General features: G+C 40.2%; 1 protein-coding gene across 3 annotated transcripts in view; it reads left to right on the forward strand.

The window, feature by feature from the left end:
- The window catches only part of SGTB (small glutamine rich tetratricopeptide repeat co-chaperone beta), a 58,472-nt gene extending 50,093 nt beyond the window's left edge, over positions 1-8,379 (forward strand). For 2 of the 3 annotated variants that reach the window (XM_017877108.1, XM_017877107.1), the window contains exons 9-11: positions 4,963-5,000; positions 5,247-5,330; positions 6,869-8,379. In XM_017877108.1, the coding sequence (XP_017732597.1) occupies positions 4,963-5,000; positions 5,247-5,330; positions 6,869-6,980 (234 nt within the window). In that variant the 3' untranslated portion in view covers positions 6,981-8,379. The remainder of the gene's footprint in view (positions 1-4,962; positions 5,001-5,246; positions 5,331-6,868) is intronic. The other variant, XM_017877106.1, reaches the window with a different exon arrangement.
- The last annotated feature ends 1,876 nt before the right edge of the window (positions 8,380-10,255 follow it).

Consider the following 10,255-nt stretch of genomic DNA (forward strand, 5'->3'; position numbering starts at 1 on the left):
TCTATTCAGGGATTCGACTTCTTCCTGGTTTAGTCTTAAGAGGATGTATGTGTCCAGGAATTTATCCATTTCTTCTAGATTTTCTAATTTCTTTGCATAGAGGTGTTTATAGTATTCTTTGATGGTTGTTTGTATTTCTGTGGGGTCAGTGGTAATATCCCCCTTATCATTTTTTATTGTGTTTGTTTGAATCTTCTCTCTTTTCTTTTCATTAGTATAGCTAGCTATAGTTTATTAATTTTTTCAAAAAACTAGCTTCTGAATTCATTGATTTTTTTTTTTTTTTTTGGAAGGGTTTTTTGTGTCTCTCTCTCCTTCAGTTCAGCTCTGATCTTGGTTATTTCTTGTCTTCTGCTAGCTTTGGGGTTTGTTTGTTCTTGTTTCTCTAGTTCTTTGAGTTGTGATGTTAAGTTGTCAACTGGAGATCTTTCTAGCTTTTTGATTTGGGCATTTAGTGCTATAAATTTCTTTCTTAACATTGTTTTAGCTGTGTCTGAGATTCTGGTATGTTGTTTCTTTGTTCTCATTAGTTTCAAAGAACTTCTTGATTTCTGCCTTAATTTCGTTCTTTACCCAAAAGTCATTCAGGAGCAGGTTGTTCAATTTCCATGTAGTTGTGTGGTTTTGAGTGAATTGAGTGCTGTGTTGTGATAAGAAGAATGTGTATTCTGTTGTTTTTGGGTGGAGAGTTCTGTAGATATCAGGTCCACTTGATCCAGAGCTGAGTTCAGGTTTGAATATCTTTGTTAGTTTTCTGTCTTGATGATCTGTCTGATATTGTCAGCAGAGTGTTAAAGCCTCCCACTATTACTGTGTGGGCGTCTAGTCTCTTTGAGGCTCTCGAAGTACTTGCTTTGTGAATCTGGGTGCTCCTGTATTGGAGCATATATATTCAGGATAGTTAGCTCTTGTTGTTGAATTGAACCCTTTACCATTATGTAATGCCCTTCTTTGCCTTTTTTTTTTCTTGAGACAGAGTTTTGCTCTGTCACCCAGACTGGAGTACAGTGGCACGATCTCAGCTCACTACAACCTCTGCTTCCTTCTTTGTCTTTTTTGATCTTCTTTGATTTAAAGTCTGTTTTGTCGGGAACTAGGATTGCAACCACTGCTTTTTTCTGTTTTCCATTTGCTTGGTAAATTTTCCTTCATCCCTGTATTTTGGCCTATGTGTGTCTTTGTATGTATAGGGGGTCTCTTGAATACAGCTCACTGATGGGATATTGTTTTTTTATCTAGCTTGCCATTCTATGTCTTTTAATTGGGGCATTTAGCCCATTTACATTTAAGGTTAGTATTGTTATGTGTAAATTTGATCCTATCATCATTATGCTAGCTGGTTATTTTGCAAACTTACGTGGTTGCTTCACAGTGTCCCTAGTCTGTGTACTTCAGTGTGCTTTTGTAGTGGCTGGTAACAGTTTTTGCTTTCCATATTTAGTGCTTCCTTTAGGAACTCTTGTAAGGCAGGTCTGTTAGTAACGAGTTCCCTCAGCATTTACTTGTCTGAAAAGGATCTTATTTCTCCTTTGCTTATGAAGCTTAGTTTGACCAGATATGAAATTCTGGGTTGGAAATTCTTTTAAGAACGTTGAATATTGGCCCCCAATCTCTTCTGGCTTCTAGGGTTTCTGCTGAGAGATCCGCTGTTGGTCTGATGGGCTTCCTTTGTAGGTGGCCTGGCCTTTCTCTCTGGCTGAATGGCAGGGTTCTTAACGTGTCCATGTACCTCCTGTGGGAAAGCCATGGATGGACTTCAGGAAGCTCATGGATTTTCCCAAAATTGTACATAAAAATCTATGTACATGTGTATATGTGCATTTTCCAGGAGAGCATCTTATTTTCGTTGGTACAGGAATCTGCCAATATATGAAATGTTAAAAACTACTCTCTTACATAAAAGTGGTCCTAGGAAGATATCTAACATCTGCAGTTTGAGTATTTGGCCATTGCGGTTCCCTAGGTTTGCCCCTCAGCATTGTCTGCCTTGTTTTTTATCTTTAGAGTTTGATATATATATATATATCATATGGTGTCCTCTATTCTTACAAACCAACAAAATAATGTCTGGGCCTTTTTGAGAACATACATGCTCTGGTTCAGTATGTGGTAACTTTCATTTAGTGGGTTTAGGATGTTCCCAGGGCATATCAAGCTCCTGGGGTGACTGTATACTTCGGATGAGAATTATTCTATCACATGATATGCCCTTGGAAGGCAGGAATCAGTTTTTATTCATCTTCTGTTTCCTTCAAAAAATGTGTCTTGGATCCATTAAATCTTCTGTTGAACTGAAATGCACAGATGACTCATTCCCAGTGAGATAAGTCTTTTTAGCAATTGGTAGTTTTATTTTCCCTCATCAAATTTCAGCCTTCTTACCATGCTAGCAAATACATGTTTTGTAGATCTTGTGACTTCATTTTTTTTTTGGAAGCATAGTTACCCATTCCAGGACTCAGGTTATGGTATTGTAACAGGATGTGAAAAATGGAATTCTTTTAGTTTCAGGTTTGGCTTAGGCTCCAAGCTGCTATGTACCAAAATAAGGTGTGAGACCACCATGTAGGAGTTGCAAAAGATGGGGATAAAAAACTTGTTTTGTGACTCGTAAAAAAGGCAAGGTTGATGGAAATTAAAACAAGATTTTTGGAGAGAGCTATTAGAGTTCTAGGGCTCCCTAGATGAAGGAATTAGGGAGGCTTGCTCTCATCTCAAGCCCTCACTGAGAAAGGGCGTTTCTGGTACGGAGACTTTCTACCCGATGGTTCAGCTGGAAAGCCAGTGGCAGAATTAGCTGTGTGGTTTGGGCAGTTACGATAATGATGAGAGTAGAGCAGAGGTGTTTCCTGTGGACCAAGGTGAGCACACACAGTTGTGAGAGAGGGTGTCTGAATATGTCCAAGAGGCTTTCCTGGAAGTGTGATAGATTCCCAAGACAGGGAATCTCTGGAGGACTGCCAAGAACCTGAGACTGAAGGGAAAGTCATAGCATTCATCCAGAGGGTAAATTAACCTTTTCAAAGAAGAGATAAGAAATCTCCAGGGGCCTAGGGAAAGCAGAAGTGTCTGAAGAACACCAGAAAGTACCCCATAAGACAACCACGTAGTTTTTGAATACCTTGCAAACTCAAAGAACACCAATGCAAAACTAGTAAGATAATACCAGTCATCAAATAAGAACTTTGCTGCTCCTTTCACCTTTCCTTCCATTTAACCCTCACCCTGGAGGGCCACAACTCTTAATCAGCAAGCTGGGGGAAGAGGACTGGAAGCACTAGAGGATAAAGAAGGACTATAGGCCTTGGTGTGGTGGCTCACACCTGTAATCCCAGCACTTTGGGAGGCTGAGATGGGTGGATCACTTGAGGTCAGGAGTTCCAGACCAACCTGGTCAACCTGGCGAAACCCCGTCTCTACTGAAAATAGAAAAATTAGCTGGGCATGGTGGTGCACGCCTGTAATCCCAGCTACTTGGGAGGCTGAGGCAGGAGAATCACTTGACTCCGGGAGGCAGAGGTTGCAGTGAACTGAGGTCATGCCATTGCACTCCAGCCTGGGTGACAGAGTGAAACTCCATCTCCAAAAAAAAAAAGCACTGTAGGAGAGCAGTCCCCAACCTTTTTGTAACAGGGACTGGTTTCATGGAAGACACTTTTCCATGGACCATACTGGGGTAGGGGTAGGGGCAGGACGGGGAGAATCGTTAGATTCTCTTGAGGAGCACTCAACCTAGATCCCTCATGTGCACAGTTCACAATAGGGTTCTTGCTCCTATGAGAATCTGATGCTGCAGCTGATCTGACAGGAGGTGGAGCTCAGGCAGTAATGCTTGCTCGCCCACCGCCAACTTGCTGCTGTACAGCCTGGTTCCTAACAGTCTGTGGCCTAGGGGTTGGGACCCCTACTATAGGAAACAGAGCAGTCAGTGATCCCTCTTTTCTGCAACTGGTCAATCTGTAGCAGGCCCATGCTAGGAAGGAAGAAGTTTTACCTATAAATGAAGCTTTATATATTTCGTTGTTACACTGAGACATTAATTGCTGAACTGAAGGTCATTTTATAGAACTTAAAGTGACAGGAGGACTGCTTACTGAAAAGTGACCGGAAAAGCCATAGATCTGTTCTAAATTTCTTCTAGATCCTAGATTCTGGGAGAAGGGGAAGAACTACTGTTGCAGAGCTAGTTTAAAGGGATTGCAAAACCAGCGTTTCATGTTTATAGCTCATCCATCCCGCTTTTCCTGTGTAATGCCTTTAGCACTTACGGGTTGGCTCAGAGGCACCCATCCTGACTGGGACTTGAGGAAAGTTTTGAATTACTTACGAATCAGTCAGTGATCTTTCTGGTAATAGAAGCAAGTGGTGGCTTTTACCAACACCTCATAGAGAGTCTGTGAATAAAATCTATTGTCTACAAAGATTTAGACTAAATTCAAATTTTACATGAATATTGTTGACATTACCAATTTGAGGGGAAAAAAACGTGATGCTTTCAAAATAGAATGTTTTAAAAGTGTGTGTGCACATAAATATAATTCCCTGTGCCACCGTAAGCATGGGAAGCATTGAAACTGCTGGGCCCCATGGAGCAAAGTCACGTCTCTTAAGAGCTCGTTTGGAATGGACCTTCTCAAGTGTAGGAGATCCCTTAGCTATAAGTTCCTATTTTTCCTTTTGGCTTAATTGGTCTGATCAGCAGTAGGAGGTAAACTGCTGTCAACATCCTCGGTTTACAGTGTTGTTTGTAATCTCTTTATCCTCACCGTGTCTTCTCAATGCCACTTTTTCTAGTACTTTCTCTCTTTTTACATTCCCATTTACTTTGCTTAGCACACTGAAACTCTACAAAATGTTAGTGCATACATGGTTTACCTTTCGTTCTTCTAAAAAAAAAAATCTTTGTTAAAGATCCCTACATATTATCTGCCTTTAATGGGACGTGCTATTTTTCAATTTCAGGCAGCAAGTTTAATGCAGAACCCTCAAGTTCAACAGCTGTAAGTATATAGAAAGAGCTTATTACACTTCTCCCACCTTCTACTTGCCAGGCTCCTAATTTGAGCACATTAGCTCAAAAATGATGAAACTGTTCTGAATGACAGTCAGTTGGAGCTTAAAGCCACACACATTTGGCCTAGCTACTGGTATAACATGGGTATATTTTATTAAGTTTTCCTCCTCCAGTTGTCCTATTTGTTAAGAATATATACCAATTCCAGTGATGTATTTCTTGTGTACTCTAGAATGTCAGGAATGATGACAAATGCCATTGGGGGACCTGCTGCTGGAGTTGGGGGCCTAACTGACCTGTCAAGCCTCATCCAAGCGTAAGTATTATTTAAAACAGAAATAGTGAAGATGTATTTTATGTTTTACAGCGTATCTCTATGGTGAGGGGTCAGGGCTTTCTTTTTATCTTTTACCATTAGTAACTTTGGCCTCCTTAATGTTACTACATCTGAAAGAAGTTCATGAATTAGAACCACTTTTTAGACTGCAGGGCAGGAATCCACTAGATAGTTGGCCAGTCCTGTCTGTTGAGAAAAACAATCATGTTTATTATGCTTTTTTTTTTCCCCGTTCATTATGCTTTATTTTTTGGGACTTTCAAGTACCAGCAGAATCTTTGCTTCTTTTTCTTTTTTGGTACCATCTCAATAAGGCAGGTGAGGGGCAGATATTACAAAAGTAGATAATTTATATCCCTACCCAATGGCTAGAGAAACTGAGGTACAGGTTACTGACTTGCTAAGGAACCGATAGCACAGTCAGTCTTTTTCATTTGTAGCCTAATTTTAATTTTACTTGATTGTGTTGTCAGTGTGAAATTAGGGTCATTGGTTTTTAAGTGGGGGTATCAGCACTATATCTTTGCTTACAGAAGGTCCCAAGGATTGGTGCCCTGGTACTTTGAGGGTATGGAGACAAACGGTAAAAAATCATATGTCCAAATAAATTGTGATCTCATATATATATAAAGCTGCTAATCCCCCATTTTTTCCCAATGAAGATCCAAGTTTTTCAGCAGACTTCAAACTACCCAGGGACGCAGATGAAGGTCAAATATCCTCTTAAAATATATATCAATTTAGGTACACATACGTAGTTTAAAATCACATGTTACATACTTTAATGTTCAGGCAATTCAGGAAACTTTTATTCAAACTTTTTCAGTGCCTGTCAGCACTTAGAGGAACTACTTGCATCTTCTCGTTACTGGAGCATATTGCCTCCACTTGTATCAGATTGGTGAAGATAACTTTACTTTTTGAATCTGTGTCTGATACTCTCACTGGACACTTTATATGAAGCCACAGTACCATTTGTTGTTTGTCAGCACAACCGTGTATCCACTTAGAATATTGCGTTTTTAGAATGACCTTTAAATGGCGTATAATAATATCTAACACTGGCAATAGAGGGTCATACACTACAATTTGTGTTAAACTTCTTAGTGTTTTTAAAATTACTTGTTAGGTGACCTCCAAAAGCATCCCAAACTGGGTGTTATATGAGACTATTAAGACTTGCGTATAAAAGCATTATATTTTAGCACATACAATAAAAACATACACTTCTTAGCCCTTTGCTTCTTTGTCATTAGCACTAGAGAAGTAGATTTCACCCAATTGAGGTACTTATTTTTTTTAGCATGGGTGTTTTGTTTCTTATAAAGAACACTGCATTGTAATAATGCGATATGGAGGCACTGGTAAACTTGTAGATACTAAAGAGGTGGCTCTAAAACTTATTTTTATAGAAAAAAGCCCCCTTTAGGTAGCTCCCACATTTTCTGCAGTTCTTTTTGCTTGGGTAAATGTGACTGGCAATTCCCTATTCAAACCACATTGCCTCTTTACTACAGGGGACAGCAGTTTGCTCAGCAGATACAGCAACAAAATCCTGAACTTATAGAGCAACTGAGAAATCACATCCGGAGCAGATCATTCAGCAGCAGCGCTGAAGAGCATTCCTGATTTGACCCGGGGCTCAAGCCCAAGATACAAATGGTTTATGGCTATGAATGAAGTATTTGTTGTAGATAGTCCCCTCCCTCGTTCAAAAAACCAAACAACATATCTGATGTGTGAAAATAATGGAGGAAAACCTCTTGTGTATATTCTTAAAGAATAAATCCGTTTAGACAATAGGTTTATCACAGACAAACTGAAAACATAACATGACTCCTTTGGAAGTGATCACTAGCCTTGTTGAGTGCCAATATAGCACTGGGATAAGGTTCCATTTTCAAACTTCTATCATATTTGTATATTAGACTTAATAGCAAAGTATATTTATTGAACTCTTAGTAGGACTATTTGTTGGTAAGCTCTTTAGCTCCAATTTCCTTTAAGCAGTTTTTTGAGAGGGGAAATGACCCAAAGGAAAGGTTTCCTATGCTGGTTGAGAAGAAGTGTACTTGCCACTGAGCAGTATGTCAGGAAAGAAGGAATATTATCTATGTTTAGCTTTGATAAGTGCTATCAGTAATGAATATATAACATGGGAACCAATATGATCTTTAATGTTGTTTGTTCTGGTGAACAGAGAAACTTAAGAGCTGTTAGAAAGTAGCACTTGATGCAAGGGATGTTTTGAAAAGAAAAAATTGGTAATGTGAATGTACAGAAAGTAAAGGGTAGGATGCTCAGGTTTTCTGCATCTTAACTAATCTTGTCTGCAGTTTGGTATTGATAACATTAGCATGGCCACTTACGCTAAACACACAATAAGATACATTTAGAAATCTTTAATGTACTGGTTAGGTCAGTGATATAACTGTATGACTTAATTATCACAATTTCCCCAGTGGTAAGCTTACCTTGGAAACTATCAAATATAAACATATTTTAACTAAGCCAGTGACCTGGTCCTAAGTTAAGGATGTTCTAAATGGTATTTAATTGTGTGCCCATAAACACTGATTTTTTTAAAAAGGAAAACTTAGTAATTATTTGATGGATAACAAAAAGCATCTATCACTAACATTGCTTGTTCATGTAAGCTTCTGTGATAATTTGGCTTGGCATGCCAGTCTTAGTACAATTAACATAATTTAAATTTGATGCAATTTAAATATAACAGGAGACTTAAAATATTTTGTTATGAGATGCCATATTAGTTAGTGGAGAAAAGGGGCATTAGGCATAAATAGCATGGGCCTAATTACATTGATGATGAGAGTTTAATTCCAACTAGAGTATATTTTTTATTAATCATGAAATTGGTGCTGACATGTAATGACTTCACAAGTTTTACAAGGGAAAACTGAAAAAGGAAGTAATATAAATTTTGTGGGGTTTTTTTGAGATGGAGTCTTACTCTTTTGCCAGGCTTGAGTGCAGTGTTGCGATCTCAGCTCACTGCAACCTCCACACCTCCTGGATTCAAGCGATTCTTGAGCCTCAACCTCCCAAGTAGCTGGGATTATAGGTGCCCACCGCCATGCCCAGCTAATTTTTTTTTTTTTGAGATGGAGTGTCACTCTGTCGCCAGGCTGGAGTGCAGTGGCACAATCTGGACTCACTGCAACCTCTGCCTCCCAGGTTCAAGTGATTCTCCTGCCTTAGCCTCCCAAGTAGCTGGGATTACAGGGACACGCCACCACGCCCAGCTAATTTTTGTATTTTTAGTAGAGACAGGGTTTCAGTATGTTGGCCAGGATGGTCTCTATCTCTAGACCTTGTGATCCGCCTGCCTTGGCTTCCCCAATGTTGGGATTATGGGCGTGAGCCACCGTGCCTGGCCGCTAATTTTTGTTTTTAATGGAGACAGGATTTCACTATATTGGCCAGGCTGGTCTCAAACTCCTGACCTCAAGTGATCTGCCCATTTTGGCCCCTCAAAGTGCTGGGATTAGAGGTGTGAGCCATTGTGCCTGGCCAGGAAGCAATATAAAATTAAATTAGTAATAATGCAGATGATTAGGCCTTACAGAACCCTTATCAAAAGACTAATCGGCCGGGCGCAGTAGCTCATGCCTGTAATGGCAGCACTTTGGGAGGCTGAGGGCGGGGGGGGGGATCACCAGAGGTCAGGAGTTCGAGACCAGTCTGGCCAACGTGCTGAAACCTCACCTCTACTGAAAATACAAAAATTAGCCTGGCTTGGTGGCAGGCGCCTATAGTCCCAGCTACGCGGGAGGCTGAAGCATGAGCATCACTTGAACCTGAGAGGCGGAGGTTGCAGTGAGCCGAGATTGCGCCATTGCACTCCAGCCTGGGTGACAGAGTAAGACTCCATCTCAAAAAAAAAAAAAAGAGAGAGAGACTAATTATTTTGTATCTTGAGGTTTAAAAACCAACTTTTCTCTTTCTCCTTTGTGACGTCAGAATAGTAGTTCTATAACTTCATTGTAAGAATCACCTGGAGAATTCATTAAAGATGCAGATTCAGGGCCACGTGTTTAATTCTGTTATAGTAGGTCCTGTAATAAGGCCTAGGAATGGCCATTTTAAACAGTACACTAGGTGGTTTTGATACAGATCCAGGGACTCTAACTTAGAGGAACACTAGGTTAGAGGTTTCTCAATTACACCTGCAAACACCTAAGCACCTGGCTAAAGCTACAATGAAGATCTGTATGAAGATATATAGTTCTGCAGAATTTAAAAAAAGCAGAATTCAAGTCTTCAGCCCTTAGAAGTTAAATTCGTATTCCATCTAAGCCAACTTTGTTTTTCACTGAGTTAGAATGATCTCCTAGTATTCTAGTATTACACAGAACGAAGTAGTACTACTAATCACATAGAAGTCATTACTGTGATATAAAAAGCAACATAAGATTCTTTTTTTTTTTTTTTTTTTGAGACGGAGTCTCGCTCTGTCACCCAGGCGGGAGCGCAGGGCCCGGATCTCGGCTCACTGCAAGCTCCGCCTCCCGGGTTCCCGCCATTCTCCTGCCTCAGCCTCCCGAGTAGCTGGGACTATAGGCACCCGCCACCTCGCCCGGCTAATTTTTTGTATTTTTTTTTAGTAGAGACGGGGTTTCACTGTGTTAGCCAGGATGGTCTTGATCTCCTGACCTCGTGATCTGCCCGTCTCGGCCTCCCAAAGTGCTGGGATTACAGGCTTGAGCCACCGCGCCCGGCCGCAACATAGATTCTTAATTAAAAATTAGTCACTCATATTCAGTGTTGAATAAGAAGTCAAAGTTTCTAGCGTAACTATCTTGAGTGCATTTAAAATGCTTTTAGAGCAATAAGATAAGCTTCTAGCTCACTGCCTAGAAAAACAGAAGATACAAATTCAC

Source organism: Rhinopithecus bieti, unplaced genomic scaffold (assembly GCF_001698545.2).
Source record: "Rhinopithecus bieti isolate Rb0 unplaced genomic scaffold, ASM169854v2 scaffold_10181, whole genome shotgun sequence".
Taxonomy (NCBI): Eukaryota; Metazoa; Chordata; class Mammalia; order Primates; family Cercopithecidae; genus Rhinopithecus; species Rhinopithecus bieti.